This window comes from Rhipicephalus sanguineus, chromosome 5, assembly GCF_013339695.2.
Source record: "Rhipicephalus sanguineus isolate Rsan-2018 chromosome 5, BIME_Rsan_1.4, whole genome shotgun sequence".
NCBI lineage: Eukaryota > Metazoa > Arthropoda > Arachnida > Ixodida > Ixodidae > Rhipicephalus > Rhipicephalus sanguineus.
The window spans coordinates 15,790,605-15,809,666 of record NC_051180.1 but is presented as its reverse complement, the minus strand read 5'-3'; the positions used below and the strand labels follow the sequence as shown (position 1 = coordinate 15,809,666).

The window sequence follows — 19,062 nt, the reverse complement described above, 5'->3', positions numbered from 1 at the left end:
CTCATTGGATCGGTAAGCAGAACTGTAATGCGAAAAGCGCTTGTTAGTATTGAAGTCTTTTTCCTCGCTGTTTTCATTCGCTCTGTTGTACATTGCTGCTAACACGGGTACCTGTTCCGGGAAAGTCAGCAGTAAAGACAACACGCATGTGTCCATGCCTGAAGTTCCCTCTCAGGGATTACTCTTTCAACTGCGTGAAGTGGCGTTGCTGTAACAAAGGCAGTGTGTCATCGGCTGATATTCCCGATGAAATTACCTATGCTGATCAGGAAAGCAGCGTACACTAAAGAACTTGTTGAACGGGTGTCTTTTCACCTCACTAACAGGGTTGCCAATGGTGGCTACTTTTCGCCAAATTGGCGAATTTGAGAGGCCCGTGGCGACCTAAAATTATGAATGGCGACATGGCGAATTTTTGGCGATTTTCGGGTCAGGTCTCCACTGAGTTATGCATCCTAAGCTCAGTGTCTTCACAACGAATGAGCGGCACTATTCTCTGTATTTTTCTGGGTTTTGAGGTGTCGTTCGGTATGTCCGTCCTGTAACTCGTGTGTATCTCTTCAATTGATCTAGATGCTTCTATGTCCTCAATTCATCTAAACTCATCTAGATGCTTCAGAGCTTCTCTAAAGTTTCGCTTCTGAAGGGGATAGATGACGGGTTGGTCGTGTGTTTCGGCCATTTGTTCCGCCAAAGCTCCAACTGTTCTGAGTAGCTTGGCGACTTATTGACTGCTACAGTATTCCCTAAATGAGCTCGTATAGCGAAGATTGGCGGATACGCGCGTGTTTGTGCAATAAAAAAGTATTTATTCAGGCATTTTCCACTGTTCTCGGTGAGCGTGTGCAATGAAAACAAATGCTATATAACTTTTTACACTGTCTACCCATTCAATTATAACGCATCGGATTGACGCGGGTAGATATAAGTGACTATAGGAAAGGGACAGTGGCGTCCGGTATCATATTAGTTCACACTGAGAGGTATAAGACTCACTAATGAACGGTACCTGTAAGACTTCTGTCTTACTACTTTCAATAAACCTGCTAATTCTTTTTTTTTTTCATATAAGGGGATGTAAAGTTGTCTACAAACAACGCCTTCACGGTTTTCGCCGAAGGTTTACCACACTTTTCTCTCTGAAACGAGCGGACAGGGATGGAAGGATATAACGAGCGTTTTATCCATTCATACTTGCCCCACCGCGCACATCTTGCGGCTAGTCGGAGAACCAGGTGCACCAAGCACACCCATGGTGAAGCGGGCGATGCGACTGGCCTTGAGAAATGTCAATACACTTTAAGGGCTTTGAATGGCACTGTATGCTACGGGGCTATACATAAGCGGAAATTCTTATTCCTAGGATATGCCGCAAATATCTAGAATGGTGACTTTTTTGGCGAAATCTGTAAAAAAATGGCGACTTTTGGCGACTTTGTGTTCGTCGTTTGGCGACATTTACTCGAAAGACAGTGGCAACCCTGCTCACTAAAACAGTCCTGACATCTTGCATGCCTCTCGATTGCATTATCGCCGCGCGCCCGGCACTTCCAGGTCACGAATGGCATGCACGTTATCAGCGTGAGACAGCATTCTTGATAGGAAAGTGGCGAGCGCCGAGAATTCAATGAAGGAAACGCAAGCCAGCAGCAAAGCAGCCGGTGGAAGATCTCCCCGTCGTTGCCATGGCAACGGCGCGCGGCCGCGCTTTGTCGCGTTTCCGCGTCTGCTTGCCTACCGTTTCGCCGTCTGTTCCGCGCACACCAGTCCCCGCCGCCGTCGCCGCCGGCCTGCGCCAGTCGGCGAAGGGCGAGGGGGGGGGGGGGGGGCAGTTGCTGAAGGCCTTGAGTGTCTCATAAAAATACCTATTCTCATTATTCTTGTCAGTAAAACACCCCCTCCGTCAATCTTTTGGGAGTGGAGGTGGGCCCCTGGGGCATACCGCCTAGCTACGGGCCTGGGCTCTGGACTCCTTGGTGGCCCCGGTCGGTCTATGAAACTTCTGCCGAAGTACCACGGCCCGTACCGTGTGTTCTAGCAAGCGTCGTACTTGATATACGTTGTCAAGTCGCTTGAGACTTATTGTAATCAAATAATTAGGCATGAGATTGTGCATATGGACCTGATAAAGCCTCACTGTCACTGTGCAGCTGTCCCTAATTAGCCAGGATGGCTCTTTTTCGGAGGTGTAGTAAACGTGATGCAAAAGAGCGGCACTACTTTCAGAAGCAGAGAACGCTACTCCCTTAGAAAAAAGGCGACGATTCGACAATACAAGCTTTGCGTTGGTTCTACTATTCCTGGTTACGTTTCTGCGTCTGTCTCTAATAGTAGAGTACTTCTTCAAAACGCATCATTATATTGTAAATGGCTGCCCTCATGCTTGCCTTGGTTTCGTTGCGTATTGCCTTATTATGACTGAGGCTAGCTAAAATCTGGGTTCCTTTTCATCGTTATCAAATAATGGGTTGTGTGGTAATAAATAATAAAACATGAGAAGTTTACTTGCTCCATTTACAGAAGCGAAACCGAAACTGCAGCAAATATCTTGGGTGAAATGGTCCAGCGAGAAAGCAAGCAACTAAATCTTCAGAAGCGTTTCACTTGTAATAATATTTGCTGGAGTTCTACGTGCCAAAACCATAATATGTTTATGAGGCGTGCCGTAGAGGAGGGCTGCGAAAATTTCGACCACTTCAGGTTCGTAACGTGCATCTAAAGCCAAGTACACGAGCCTCTAGCATTTTCGCCTCGTTCGAAAATGCTGGAGCCGCCGTCAAACCTGTGCCCTTTGGGTCAGCAGCCGAGCGCCGTAACCGCTGTACCACCGCGGCAAACTTAAGCAGTTCTGAGAGAGACAAAAAAGAGAACAAGAAAAAAACCGCATAGGGATTCGAACCCGCGCCCCAGCTATTACGCGCGAACAGCCAGCACGGACGATCAATCCATTCAGCCACAGCGTGCGGAGGCTGGCCCGTGATACGACAGCTATTATAAAGATCTTACGGTCAAACGCTCAATGCAAAGCTCCTTGCTAGTGTCCCTACCTTCCAAAGAGCAGGAACGGAATGCAAAGTGAAAACGGCTGCTTTCTGTTTGCAGAAATGCGCTGTAGAGCATAAGTCGATGTTTCACAGCTAAGGAGCGATGACGATATTGGAAAACACACACAGCGCTGAACTTACAACTGGCTATATTTTGACGCTTACAGCAATATCTATATATACGCTTTTCACCAGGAAAGAAAAAAGAATACAGCAAGTGAAGCATGCTAAAAATTCCAGAAATATCGTAGAAGACCAAGAAATTTTGAAACATGATAAAAAGTACATGAGTGCAGCTTCGCTTGCTCTTTCGAGCAACGAAAGTGAATTTCTCGTGATCGTAAAATATATGTGACATCGATGATGGGTTGTTGTTTCCTGTGGCTACAATTTTTTGTACACCAGGCCTGCAATTGTCGCGTGACTAAAATCGCGTAACATGGCACAACATCTCCTTACGTGACTACAATCACGTAACAACACGTAACAACTAGTCACGTGACTGAAAATCAAGTAAGATCACGTAATTAGTCAAGCGACTAAAATCACACAACGTCAGGTAACTATTGATGTGACGTGTTTCCGCCAAAAACTTCGGAACAACCGGGTGGCGTGGGGCAACCTCAGCGTCTGCACTGGACTCTAATAAACTTGTACTTTCTCTCTCACGTGACTAAAATCCCATCACGTGACTACTAGTGACGCGACATTTCTCCTTCAGAACCACGTAACAAGTGCGTAGTGTGGGGAACCGACCGAAACCTGAGGAGAATAGAATATCCAAGCCTAACGATATCCTAATACTACAAGCAAAAACGTTGTACCTCTAGCAAAAGCTTGGTATTACTAGCAAAACCTTAGAAGAAGCTACAGCGAACACTAGCTCCGTTGTCGGTTCCAGCGTTACGCAACTAGTACAAGCTGCGCACATTTTTGTTTATAGATGTTTAAAATGGCATCTTACTGCGGTACGTGGAGGTCGGCTGCGAGTGCGTGAGAAAAGAGGCTGAATCACAGGATTTTCGCTTTGTAACTGGCAGCTCCAGTCCCTGGACTTCCACAAAGATTTGATCCACACGGACCTATCCGATGCAGCGCACAGTGCTTTAAGGTGTTAAAGGAGAAGGCATGCTGGTCTTTTTTCTGTTGACGTACGACGATAGATATGCCAAGAGGTGAATAAAAATCCCAGTTTCATCGCAAGCGCGATGCAAAGAGTGCGATAGCAACAAATGAAGTAAGGCTGGCAGCTAACTCTTCTAGATCTAGTCTCGCGTAACTCTACAAAATGGCGCTTTAAGAGAACACAGCCACTCCAGGTAGTAAAGGAGATTTCGCACAGTCCCTTTGCGTTGAGAGCGCAGCATGTAGGAGGGTATACGAGCCGTCCGCTGATGCTTATCCTGCACCGCCACGGTGGTCTAGTGGTTATGGCGCTCGACTGCTGACCCGAAGGTCGCGGGATCCAATCCCGGCCGCGGCGGCTGCATTTTCGATGGAGGCGAAAATGTTTGAGGCCCGTGTACTTAGATATAGGTGCACGTTAAAGAACCCCGGGTGGTCGAAATTTCCGGAGCCCTCCACTACGGCGTCTCTCATAATCATATCGTGGTTTTGGGACGTTAAGCCCCAGATAATATTGATGCCATCAAATAATGTTTCCTATTCTATGCTTGGTTTAATTATCTGTTCGTTTCATTACTTGTGTCTAACAAGGAAAATAATCCCTCGAACAATTCCCTTTCTTTCGTTAAGATTACGACAGACACTTGCGTTGGCCCTAAAGTAAAAAGCAACTGCAAAAACGTCTAACTTTGTCATTTCATTACTATGCCTCGCTTTTCTAAGCTTACTTCGTTTGCTTTAGGTTGCTGAATTGTAGGTACCTGAGAAGATCGTTACGAAATCATGAGAACGGAGAAATGCGTTTCCACCACAATACGCGTACGAAAGTTCGAAAGAGCTTTGTTCACCATAACTTGATCGGGCGTTCTATTCCTTAGGACGTTTATAAAAGGATAAAGTAAGAATTACAAATGTACATCTGAACGATATGGTACGCGTAGAGTGTTTAAACATACACTAAAAAAGTCATAAAATAAAGAGAAAAAGGAATGGCAGCTCAAGATTCCAGTCAAAAACCGAAACCGAAACGAAAGCTTGTTTTGTTCCGGCGGCGACATCTTGAGGGAAGCTGTGGAACTAAGTCACGGGCTTAAAAAAAAATGGCTGATTCGACGCCAAGAATCGAACCTATGACGGCGCTGTGATGCCGCGTTCCGAACGTGAGCGATAAGCTCACTCGGCCACAGAAGACGGCTGGCCGCCGAAGGTAAACAAGGGTTTATCATTTTACAAGAAGCACTTGAAGGACCGCGTTTCAAAAAACGCGTTAGGGAACAATCTTATGCCAATTGCGGCAAGTTGAGAATGGCTTCCAACGAAAGTGGAGTGCCAGGACTACATGTGATTTCATGACCATTAACGTAACTTGCTTAGCTTTACCACAGTGATCGTTTCTGTCTCGAAAAACAGGCCACATTTTCCGCCGTTTCCATAGACTCCCATTGTACAATCTTTAACTGCTCTGGGAACAAAATTGAAGCTTACTGCAACATGATCGCTGCAGTCTTCTCGTGCATTAAGGTTCCCAGAAGCGCTCTGTGATCTTCATTTTTCAACATTCACCCTCTACGCTTAATATTTCGGGGAAAACTTGCTTGTTCCATTGAAAATGCGCTAGTTTCGCGCGGCGGCCGCCAGGGGCGCTGGCTGGTATGTGTCCACAAAAGCTGGATATGGTTGCGTGTGGCCCTGCCGTAAGGCATACCGCTCCAGGATTGATTACAGAGCCCCATTTTCTCTTTCTCTCCTCCCCTCTTCCACACTCTCTGAATAACCCTGCGGACCCCACACAATTTTTTTTCCATGCTGCAGGCCTCGCGATCTTGGTATAGACGCCCTAATGTAAGACATTAATGATGTCATTGGCTACCGGCCACTTATCCTGTGTACATACCGTGTTTCAGCTTACGACGCAGCAGTGTCGTCTGACGTTTGATATTGTTTGAAAGAAATGTTCGAAAGTCTGGATGGTGAGGAGAAAACATTGCGACATTGTGTCGTTTTGCAAGATCATGTATACAGGTGACGAAAAACGGAATAACATTGCTCCTCCTAATTACTCCGGTGGTCCTGAACGCTTACCCGTTACGCTTTACGGTTGCAGCCTGGTTGCACGAACGCTAAACGGTCTCGGCATTCATAACATTGTGCCGAAGGACAATCCGCAAGTGCTGCCCAGAGCGCCGATCGAAGATAACACGAGTAATAGAGGATAATGGTGGCCTTTTCGTCGTTGTAAATAGTGCTCCTTCCGCCTGAACTTCCACGAAGGCCATTAACTTTGACTTCACTCGATGATGTAGGAAGTGAGGCTACATATGGCCACGTGCCGGAGCAATAGTGGTTTTTCGCTAGAGTGCCTTAACATATATGCAAGACTATATTCAGTGAGCTGCGCCGCTCGCCGGTAGGAGCAGAATGACCGTTTCGGAAGGGTGCCTTCTGGCCGCAGTGCTGGTCGCAGCAGCTTCTCTCGTCGATGCTGAATACTTTCCCAGAGTGGGAATCGACTCCGGATTTGTGGTGGGCACGAGAGTACAAGCCGATGGAACCGAGGTGGACGCTTTCCTCGGAATACCGTACGCGGAGCCTCCAATGGGCGAGCTTCGTTTCAGGAGACCTCGGCCCGTTGCTCCGTGGGAAGGCACGTACAACGCGACAACAAAGCCACGCGCCTGCCGGCAGGTGCCATTCGACTTGCTCGGTCCTCTGGCGCTCGACTATTCAGGTGCGTCAGAGGACTGCCTGTACGCAAACGTGTGGCGGCCAGCCAGGCGCCAGAAGTGCGCAGCTGCGCGGGAAAGCAGCGCTTGCAGCAATGTGTTGCTTCCCACGGTTGTTTTCATCCACGGCGGCGCATTCCAGTGGGGTGACTCGGCGCTGTTTCTTTACGACCCGGCAAACTTTGTCGCCCTCACGGGTGACGTCGTATTTGTGACGTTCAATTATAGGGTCAGCATGTTTGGCTTCTTGGACACCGGCGATCCTAAGCGAGCGTCTGGAGGCAACTTAGGCTTATGGGACCAAAATCTCTTGCTCAAGTGGGTGCAGAGTAATATCGCCTACTTTGGAGGTGATCCCAAGAGAGTAACCTTGTGGGGGCAGAGTGCTGGCGCCATGTCAGTAGCACTGCATGCGCAATCTCCTCACAGCGCAGGTCTTTTTCAGAAGGTCATAATGCAGAGCGGCGCCCCTTTCTCCCTGGTTCTGAACAGAGTATTCAACACGCGGGAAAACTTTAAGAGCATAGTGTCGATGTTGCGCTGCTACGATGCTACTAAAGAAGGTGCAGGCGACACGCTACGCGATGTCATGTACTGTCTCCGAAGAGCTGAAGCCTCAAGCGTGTTCGATAGAATAGAGTCAACCCCGATTCTTCAAAGGTGGTTCGTTCCTATCGAAAACGACACTTTCTTTCCTGAACCATTTATGTCCCCAAGTTCGTGGAAACCATTCGGAGTTCGGGATGTTCTTATTGGCACAACGGCGAACGAGGGCACCATGTTCTACAACATGGTACTCAGTGCATTTCCAAGACTTTCAGACGCTCAACCTGATGAGTACAGAATGCTAGCAACCGTCGCACTGTCAAACATGTTTGGGATGCCGTTATCACAAGCGAGGTCGCTCGCGGACTTCTATTTCGGCAAGGACGATGCCGGTCGTACCTACGAGCAAGCCAGGGACACTACAGCTGAACTCGTAGGGGACGCATTCATCGACTGCCCCACCGAATCGTTCTCTCAGTCAGCTGCGGCGAATGGTGTTCGCGTCTACAGGTACTTATTCGCTCACGAGGCTTCCCACAGTTTCGTGCCAGCGTGGATGGGCGTGGCGCACGCTGCAGATCTGTTGTACACGTTGGGATCGCTGCCATTTATGAAGGACGAAGGTCGCTACACGGAACCCTTAGGCAAAGTAGGAAAGAGGTTTCTGCAGACGCAAGACTACACGAAGGAAGAAGAAAAGCTGATGAAAGAGATGGTCCAAGCCTTCGCCCACTTTATACGGAAGGAGTAAGTAATATACAAAATGATCTTATTACATTTAAAATACACCGTTGTTACCTAGAAATAACTCCCTATCGTATACAATACAACTACAGAAGAGAGCGCGAAACCATAATTGTGCTGAAGTTTGTCTCACTCTGCGTTAACTTTAATTTTGTTGTTTTACATGGTGATTCTTACAATGATGCCAATTTTGTATGTAAAAAATTTTCAGTAGAGCGACGAATTGGGCTAGTTGGTGGTCGTTCATGGTTTCTTTGTTGCGCTGCAGATGACGAGACGAGAGCGATAGGACGATACAGGGACACAGGACAGGTGGTGCGCACCACCTGTCCTGTGTCCCTGTATCGTCCTATCGCTCTCGTCTCGTCATCTGCAACGCAACAAAGAAAGCATGAAAAAATTTTCGCCCCTTTTTCTTGGCACGGTGCTTAATTTGTCATGACACCTTAACTAAAGGAGCTGGGAATACAGAACAGTTAAAGAATCGCTGCGATATTGTAGCATTCTGAAATACGTCTGCTAACAATACCTTCATCAAAATGGAACCTTCTGATAAAATAGTAAACAAGCAACGCATCAACTTGTAGGTGCACTTACGTTCAACTCGTTTTTTCTATAATATACGGGTGTCAATTTAATGTGCACTCTGTCTTTTTATTTCTGCTTTTCTAACACAAATGAGTAATCGTTTTTTTTTAATGCTTGCCAAGATTACACGAGTGTTTTCAGATTCAACATCGTTGGTACAGGATGTGGCCGCAGCCCATTCCATCTGCACAAATACTGGCACGCTGAACCTTCTTCCAGAGAAAACAGCTGTGCGTGTATGATTGCGTTCAGACTAACGTAGGACTCTGCAGACAACGCTGTCCCTGATTACGAAACACCGAAAAAGAGAAACTGGATCACCTCATCAGCATCAACCTTGGGTCATTGCTGAGTAACGTTTCCCCACTAACGTCTTAATCAAGCGCCACTGCAGCTTCGAATCAGGAGTGCCCTTTTTTTCTCGTAAGAAACACATATAATGAAGGCTACATAAACGTGGAGTAGAAAAGCGGCAGTGAGTGCCAACACGGCTTCTATGCCAAGAAATGAGGCAGGCGCTAATGAAGGACTATGCGTGAATACGCATACTAAGCAAGTTAAAATTACGGGTTCGGTTTTTCGGTCTCAGTGACCCCTCCGAACAAAAATATCTATTGAAGGATCTTTTTTTTTTTTAATTTTCTAATGGCAATGATCCTACTTTTGCATAATGTATATTTGAGTGTCCGAACGACTTTATAATTTGTGCAATTTGTAAGCAAAGTAAACGCACAAGAAGCTAGGCAAATAGAGTGGTCACCACGCTCCGTTAGATGTGGCCGCTTTATCTGTGCTGCCTTTAGAGGTAGATTTTATTCCGTCCTCTTTACACACTTGCGGATAAACTGCTATATGAGAATCTGCCTTAGCGACCTGCATACCTTTTATTTTGCAGTTGTCCGATAAGGATTTGAATGCATGAACTACGTTCAAGGATATCCGGGTTGAGAAGTAAAGCCCCTTACATGATATTTACCGCCGTGTAAGCGCTGAAATAGTTGATGCGCTGTTATGCAGGCTAGCTTGACATGGTTACGCTCCTTGTATACAGATCGTATACGAATAAGAGACGAAGGATGAAAACATAGTACTCGGATTAATTTGCACCATGGCTTCGATATTTGTTCAGGAGTTATTAGTGCAGGCTCCAGAAATTCATAACTATAAAAAAAGTCACAGTTTCGCCGCAAGGCCGAAGCAATGAATGCGATAGCAAGAAACTAATGCTATATGAAGTGAGGCTCGCCAATGGATACTCTCAGTTTCAACAGCGCTCCTGCTGCAAAGGCGGCCGAAGCAGCGAAGGAAACTAGCGTGCTTCAAGTGTCGAGCTGTGATACTTGATAGTTCGCGCTCATCTTCTGTTTGTTCCTTTAGCGGCGTCCCTTGAGCTCGAGTGGCTTTCGTACGCTCCGTAACATGAGCGCGGACATCACGGTGAAAGCGTGAAAGATCCCTCTTCCCCTCAGCACAAGAAAACCGCGCGAGCAGACAGCGGAAGGGCAAGGTTCTCCCTGCGCAAGTATATATATAAGAAGAAGCGAGCGAGCTCGCCGACGACTTTTAAATGCGCCTGTCGCGCTCCTAACGCCATCTCGCTGGTAATGAACAAACGCTTATAAGCGCAGCCGTCTCTGAGTCCGTCCAGCGGTAATGGGTGTGTATATAACGCTCGCCGTTACCTACGTGGAGGATCTGCGTTTCGTGGCCTAGTGGCTAGCGCCACTCGCTGCGGAGGAAGAGGTCCCTGGTTCGATTCCGCGCTTCGGAAACATTTTTCTGAATTATTTTTCTTTGGGGCTTTTATATATATATACATACTTATACATATACGGTGCATGACGGCGGCGACGGCGACGGCAAAATCCAACCGAGACTGTCCATATAATTGCTATCGCAATAATATAGTTAAATTAATGCTTCGTCCATCATTCAATGGGAATTAATAAACCAGGGCTTGTCGTGGGCACCGTATGTTGTCTGCCACATGAAAGATATAGCCAAGCACGCATCGTTTAGTCATGACCGCTGGTTTTTGTTACTGCAGCACTCCATCTGGCTACCCCATAACAAATTTCTGTGTTATCATTTCAGCAAACCAGAGCTTGCGGCAGCAGGGCTGGAGTGGCCGGCATACACGGCGGAAGATCGTCGGCTCATCGCTGTTAAGTCGCACAATTATTCCATCATTCAAATGTCGAAGACGGATGTTTGCGATTTGTGGAAGAGGGCTGTCGTAAAAAGGTAATCCGACCTATTAAAGTAGTGTTACGGGTAAAAGCAAACATCGGTGCTTTACGCAACCTCGGCGATGGCGCAACGCGGACATAGCGACAGGGCAAGGTCGACCGTGGCTCTGGCGAAAACAGTGTAGAGATAAAAGTGCTCGCTGCCAGCAAGTAAACTTCTTCATGTCCGCCTGTTTCTTGTTTATTCAAATTTTGACACGTGAAATTCACGTACCACGCGATACTAACTATTGAAATCTTGTGAATACCAGAAAGCTGTTTTCCACAGCCATTTAGGAATGCCTTTCACAGTGGAGCCGTTAAAGCCGAGTTTGAACGTAGTCGATGTTCGAAGGATATCGCAGCGGTTAACGGGCTAAAAAAATTGGGCAAGCCCCACTACTCACCTCCGGTCCACTAAACGTGAACAAGCTGTCTATAACTAGCCTAGCGGGAATGTGCCAAGCAGCTCCTAGCATAGCACAGGCATGTATAGTAGAATATGACAAGGGGATGTGAAAGGGAAGTGAGAGTGATGAGAAGAGATGTGAGGGTGAGGAGAGGGAAAGGACGAGGGGAGAGGGTAAACCATAGCACAGGCAAGCTCCGCTGTACATTGTTCGTTACGACGTTGAGTCAATTAAAACCACGCATGGTTTTTTTTATCTCTGTAAGGTCTCTTTTTCAGTCGAAACACAAGTTACTGCTCCACGTTTTGTTGCTAACCGCTAAACAGCCTAAACATAACACTACACTTCACCAAAGTTGTGAAAATTCGAGTGGCATGTTGCTCTTGCTGCAGTCATTTCAAATCACTTAGTCAATATCCGGAGCACTGCTATATATTAATCACTGTTTTTACCTGCCCTGAGCCTGGTTGACACCGACAGTTAATTACTCAGCTTTTCTCAATGTGTTATATTACACTCTGGCAAGAACGCTGCGAGTTTTCTTTATGCTGCAAGCACATTTCATAGCGTTAACAATCCACCACATCGGGTCTGTTTTTCTCTAGCCCAGTTACCAGCCTCCTAACAGGAAATATACGTCACATACGAGTAACACCCATGAGAAACAGCAATGGCTGCTGAAAAGCCGCGTGGTTTATTGAGGGAGTTCTTTATATACGAACAAAACGGATTTTATGTCGATGTGGCCATCTAGCCGTCATTAGAGCATCATTAATCATAATTATTAAAAAAACAATAAAACATTACACTGCATACCAACGTTTAATTACCCTTATAGACAGCGTTCGAGGCAACATCAAGACAACTTCTTATACAGCGTGGATTGTCCGAAAGTGAATCACATTTTTCAACGTCCTACGCAAAAAGATGTCTGCGGCGATGATGTGCATCACTGCAGTGAATTTTAAACGATCGCCACAAGTAAATCAGAAGACATGCCAAGCGGCCATCACGCTAGAACCGAATGCAAATTGTTCAAATAATATTAGTAGTACGGCTGAATTTGTGGTAAGCCCTTAAGACCAGCAATTAATTATAAAGTTCAGATAAATAATGACAGGAGGAGCCGTAGGGCCTGTTGCTACTGTCAGGTAACAAGACGTATAAAGGGTAAACTACGTAGTAAGCTGGCACGTGTTATTTTAATACGGATTATGATACTTGACGCTTGTGACATCATTACAATGTCCGCAATTTACGTATTACAAACTTATGATGAACCATTCTAAAAAGAATAGAATCTGTAGAATTTGGTACGATTCAATTTTTTTTTTAATTTTCGGCAATATCTGCGTTAACATTACTAAACTTGAGCAAGTGTTGTTAAGTTTTTAGGACCAGCGATCCCCAAAATTATAGGGCTCTTTATGTTTATTGGTGACCTTTAAATGTTTGCTTGCCTTTGACACTGGTAAAGCATTATCTCACAGACCCCGTGGACGTTTTTTGTGATGGCAATTAGAGGGGACGCACCAGGTAAATGTTTTTATTTATTGCATGCATGCATCTTATTTTGGTTCGAAACGCCTTTTAGGCACAGTACAAAAGGGTGTCAGAAATCCATGAGCATATTTGGTTCGTGCGTGTCGAGATGATGACACCTGAGTTGTTCCCAGCTGGTCCTGTTATCTTAGTTACAGGAAGATGACACCGTATGTACGTACTCAGGCTATCCTAACGGAAATAATGTTCTATTAGCGGAAATAATGATGCATAAATTCTGATAAAAGTACGCAGCGCACTTTTAAAAAAAATTAAAAGCCATCACAAGTTTAAACACGCATTCTCGTTACCCGTATTAACGAGTAGCAGGCAAGGTATTTCAGAAACTTTCAATGCCGTACGCGTGAGAATATGATGGCAAATGCATGTGAAGCATTGACGTCTTCAGACATAATGGCGTTCGAGCTGAACTGTCACAAGAGCGGTGAAGAAGGGCTATGTGGAGTATTGATGCAGTTCAATTTAATCCCATTTTATTTTTCAGGAGAGATATGAATGCGAGGAGTGCCAGAACGAAACTCTGTCGCTGTCGCCTACACATTCTCCATGATTACACGCAAATTTAGAAACGAAGTCCAGCCACGCGTTTGAGCTCAAAATGAGCAATTCATTTTTTTTACTGTACATGAAAATTTTGTCAAATGCTTTTAAAGGGTGTGCCCGTGATTTGAACATAGAGCGCCCAGCAAGAATTATTTTATGCATTTTGTGCAGTGATGGAAGCAAGAAAAGACCCGCTGTAGCACCAACAGAGCCAGAGAATTCCCTGCCTTCGAAGAAAAGGCGATCAGGAGTGACTTCTTCCGCATCAGGATCGTCTATTACAATGCCATGGGAGCTGTTCACTGTTCTCATCGCATTTTGTTTAATTTAGGCCATAAATTTCTAAGGCGTTACGCCAAAGAGTGTGCTCAATTTGTTCTGTGAATGAAACGGGAGCCATTTGTTTCAGGTAACCTTAAGTGCCTCATCAAACGCTGACCTACGGAGACACACGTGACCGCTCAAGCGTCACCTTACAAAACAAGATTTGAGCTGGAATAGAACCCAGGCCTTCTGCATGTCAGTAATCAGTGTACCGCTGAGCTACGCCAGCGCTTGAAACTATTTTTGGAAAAAGACCGTATACATTCGAACCAGGAGTCTCATTTAACAGACGTAATACTGCATGACAGAAGCGTAAAATAGCCCCAGATGTCCCACCATGTGAACTGCACTGGTGTGAAACTTATCACCCATTACTAAGGGCGCCGCCATCACTCGTCATCATCAGCCGCAGCATCACCAAAGTGTGCAGCTACGTAGGAGCACGTATTGCCCTACATGCGCGTAGTGGCTACTTCGCTAACGTCTGCAGACTGCGCGCCTTTGAAAAATACATGCAAAAACAAAAGGGCTCGCATGATGTGTTCAAAGGTTCGATGTCATGCAAAACACATGTGCTTGCTCGCTTCGGCTCACTTGTCTTACATGATGGCAGCCAGGCGTTCACCTTCTTCTATTACCCCGAATATTTTTAGCCATTTCCAGAACTTCAGCCGGTGAGTAGAGACTTCGACGTGGATCTTGGCGAAGAGTGAACCGGCCCAGACTAAGGCCCTTGTAATAAAATACAGGAGTGCCTTGTGACGTTTTAATGCGCGTAATTATTTAGCATTATTGTCTCGTAGCCCTACCTGCAATGAGGAGGCCGTTGCTCCGCGCAACAAGGTCGTTCTATCTTGGAAGCAATCTGCGGTGGTTTCGAAGGTTCATTCAGTCGAGACAGCTGATCGCTTCGTATGCGCGGTTTCTTCAGACATACCGGGATCTTAGTCCCCCTCCATCTTTTACCGCGCACGTCGTAGTTCACCGCCACGTTGACAGAAGCGAGGTCATGGCTACTGAAGCACCTGGCCACGCAACGTGCCCATGTGGTGCGCATGGCAATGAGATCACCGACAAGCTAGCGGCAAGTGCACATCTACTGCCTCCCGCCGACGTACTACCTCTGAGCGACGAAGACATGTGTCTTACTATCCCACGGCACCTACAACATCAGCACCCTGAGCCACGTGTCGCACGCGGGGAGAGGGTTGTCGCGGTCCAAGCGCGCTGCATACGACACCAACAAATGGCGGGACTGGTGCGGTTGCGTGTCGAGTGCGTGTGCACACAAGCGCAGGCTACGCCTCGGACTCGCCTCTACAGAAACTCGCCAACACTTTGGTGAACCGGAGACCCTCGAAGATTTGCTGCTTAGGTGCGCTTGCGAAGCACTGCGGGAGGAACTATTGAGCTGCTATATACCGCGTTCACGGACTGCCATCTGACAGCACCGAGACCCTGCTTTGGCCTTGCGGCCCCTCCCTCGTGCAGGACGCTGCTCATAGAACACTATGCGACTTCTTCGAGCAGTCCGGCCTCGGCTGCCGGCTGCTGCCCGTGACATAACAGAGCCGGTGTGCGGGGCCAGCTGACAAACTCCTCCGAGAAAGTCACATCACGAGCGAACTATGAGTCATTATGTCCTTCGGTGTGCATATTTAAATAACCATTGCATATTTAAATAACCATTGCACCAATCTGTGCACATATGTAAATGTTCCCCTATATCCTCTCCCTGTCCTTTACTTCTTCCTTATATACTGATAACTACCGTTCAAGTGTCAGCCAGTCGAGCTAGACAGTTACAGTCATAGGTCGGCAAACTCACTCATGAGTCAACACACTCCCACTCACTCACACTCAGATCGAGCTGTGAGTCTGAGTCTGCGTGAGTCCGGGTGAGTAATATTTTGGTGAGTCTGAGCCCTAGTGAGTCCGCTTGAAGAAAATTTGCGTGAGTCTGAGTCTGAGTGAGTCCGGTTGAGGAAAATATTACTGTGAGTCCGAGTGAACCCTAAGCGCAAAATATATTACATGAGTGAGTCTGAGTGGGTTCCATTTTAAATTGCCGACCTATGATCCTATCCCCTCATATATCGGCATTACTATCAGCCTTACATCGGCTTACGTTTATACTCAGATCTATTCCTACACACTTCAACGCACTAGTGTTCATGCACCATCTCAATGTTTATTGATCAGAGGCGTGAGTAAAGGGGGGGGGGGAGGTGCTATGACCTCCCAACTATTTCACGGGACTTTCTCAATAGAAATATGTCGTGTGAGTCGCTATTTCATAAAAACGTCCTTACTAGATTGAAACCCTTGAAATCTAGTATTTGAAGGTAAAAGACCCAAAGGCGTATCGTAGAACACCCATTATTTGAGATATTGGCATTCAAGAGCATTTACACCATGATCGGAATAGCTCACTTGATGCCAGCGGACTCATGAGTCGACTCACTCAGGCTCACTCAGGCTCAGGTCAAGCCGTGAGTCTGAGTGTGAGTGAGTCCGGTTGAGCAAAATGTTGGTGAGTTTGAGTCCGAGTGAGTCCGGTTGAGAAAAAGTTTAGTGAGTCTGAGTCCGAGTGAGTTCGGTTGAGGAAAATTTCGGTGAATCTGAGTCCGAGTGAGCTCTCAAAGGAAAATATATTTCTTGAGTGAGTCTGAGTGAATTCCAAAATTTTTGCCGACGTATGGTTACAGTGCGTCTACCAGTAAACATTTTCGTTTTCCTTCCTTCTTCGTTCCTTTTGTGTATATTGCCATAAATGAAGAGCCATTAACTACTACCACTAATATATACCAGCTCGCCTGACCTCGATGAATCGAGAGGTAAGGCGATGCATTTGCTAACTTGTGTTTGCTCTGCTCATCACGCAGCGCAGTGAAAGGCAGTGTGCGCACTCATCGAGTGAGAGGTGTTTGTGCCCTCCTGTGTACGAAGACACCATAGCAGTCAGTTTAATCAGCACGTAATCAATTGTCTATTGGAACATACAGAACCAGTTAAGATGACAACCTACGTACAGCTGTTTAATAGACCGCTGTCACTATCAGCGCTTCGCATTTCAGGCGAAACAGTGACTTTTCATTTTTTTGGTTTAGAAAATACAGATAGCCGCAATGCGAAATCAGTGTTTGGTCTGGCACTGTAGAGTATGGCTAACATGACTGTCGAAGACAACCGCGACAAAGGGGTTGGTTTATGCGGATTAACGTCCCGAAGAGACCCATGCAGGCTATGAGAGACGCCCTAGCGGAATGCTGCATATTACTTTGACCACCTGGTGCTCCTTTTTCTTTTTTCAGTTGTGTGTGAAAAAAATGGAAATATTTACTATAATGTAAATAATAACACGAAACACAAGATGTTCTACTAGAAATCTGCTGTTCCAATAAATTTTTGTGCGTATTGAGATAACAGAGTCCGGTTTGAAGACAAGCAAAATTTTCCGTGGAGAGACCGAGTGCCAAACATAGGATATAATTACAAAATAGCGTGCACCGCCTACCACCTTTATACTTAGTGACCCACAGCAGTCGTCTGCCTAAACAAAACATGTCGATAGTGAGCGAGTAAAAACTTTATTGAACATGTCCGGCGGTTTTGAGCGAGGTGGGTCTATAAGCCCCCCGGCCCTTGGTGACGGCCTCGAGCCCTTAGATACGGGCGGCTTCCTGGGCGTGTCGGACGGCCCACAGTTAATTGGCGAGGTCGTGGCTGAATAAAGCCGCCTCCCATCGCGCCTCGCGGTTCGAGACTGCTATGTGTACCCGGTTCGTATTGGTCTGCTGCTCGCTACCGGTGCACTCCTACAGCATGCGCTACAGCGTCGCTCTGGCTCCGCACGCTTTACACTCGTTGGATTTATAAATGTCCGGGTGGCAGAAGCGAAGGATCGCTGGATTCGGATACGTGTGTGTCTATAGTTGTCTCCAGGCAACCTCCTGGATCTTGTTTAGTTTGGCGTGGGGTGGTGGATACTTGCATCTGTTCAATCTGCAGTGTCGCGTGGTGTCTCTGAAAGTGGTCATGCGATCCACCCACGTCCACTCCAGCATCGCTGTCGAGGTATTCTAGACATCGGGAACACGCCGGCAGGCGTCGCAGCTCGCGGTGTAATGCGTCTAGTCCCCTAGCCGCGGCGTGGGCAGTCTCGTTGCCCGCGAGAGGAGGGTCCGTGTGGGCGGGGGTCCATGAGGAAACTGTCATTTTTGCGGCAAATGTTGCCTTCGTGAATTTGGAGGATGCGGGCCACTTCGCGGAAGATTCGACCACTGGCGTAGTTGCGTATCGCCGCCTGAGAGTCGCCTATCATCACCTAGGTGTCCGTGGTAGCTATCGCGAGGGCTGTCGCCGCTTCTTCGGCCGCCTCCGCCTCTTGCGTGCGTACCGTCGCGCTCGCGACGCAAGTTGCTCCGTGATCGCGACCGCGAAACCGCGTTGGCACACGTAACGGGCTGTCTACGTAAACCGCTTCTTTACTGTTGCCGAATTGCTTTTCGAGGTCTTGCTCGTACCTGCTGCGTCGACCGATGTGATGTGTCGGGTGCATGTTCTTGGGCAACAGCAGAACCACGATGCACTCGCGAATACGTCTGAGTTGATGCCCAGCGTCTCGAGGATGTGTCGACCGGTTCTGGCCTTCGCCAGACGTTCGCACTGGGCGATGTTGAGCATGCGCTTCGATTATCTCGTCTAGGGTATTGTGTACCCCAGCTTGAGAAATTTTTCCGTGCTAGTATTGATCGGTAATTCGATTGCGCATTTGTTCGCCTTGCGGATGAGAAGGTCTAGTTTAGTTCGTTCAGTCGCCTGCCACTTGAGGTAGGAGGCGACGTACGTCGTGTAGTTCATAACGAAAGCATGTACCAGGAGGATGGTATTGCTTTCCTTCATTCCGCTATGTCGATTCGTTATGCGTTTCAGCAAGCGGATCGTTTCAATTACCGTGCCTTCTTTTCTGTCTATGGTTTCGCCGTTGTGGCCATTGCCCGACATATAAATAAAGAAAAAAAAGCTGCACTCTACATGTCCTCCGAAGAAAACTTTCCCATGTCTCGGTGACAAAAAGTAAAAAAAAAATGTACGCGTTAGAATGCGACGTCAGGACACGTTTTATGTGTGTTTTTCAGCAAATCAGTCACTTCTGCATTAAGAACTTGACACATTTGAGAAATTAAAAAGCTCAATATTTTTCACGATACCATTGTTGCAC

General features: G+C 46.9%; 1 protein-coding gene across 1 annotated transcript; it reads left to right on the top strand.

The window, feature by feature from the left end:
• The first annotated feature begins 6,531 nt into the window (after positions 1-6,531).
• Positions 6,532-13,999, top strand: LOC119393273 (acetylcholinesterase). Its single transcript, XM_037660206.2, has 3 exons — positions 6,532-8,185; positions 10,865-11,014; positions 13,686-13,999. Exons 1-3 carry the CDS (start codon positions 6,588-6,590, stop codon positions 13,843-13,845), a joined length of 1,908 nt encoding a protein of 635 aa, XP_037516134.1. The 5' UTR covers positions 6,532-6,587; the 3' UTR covers positions 13,846-13,999.
• The last annotated feature ends 5,063 nt before the right edge of the window (positions 14,000-19,062 follow it).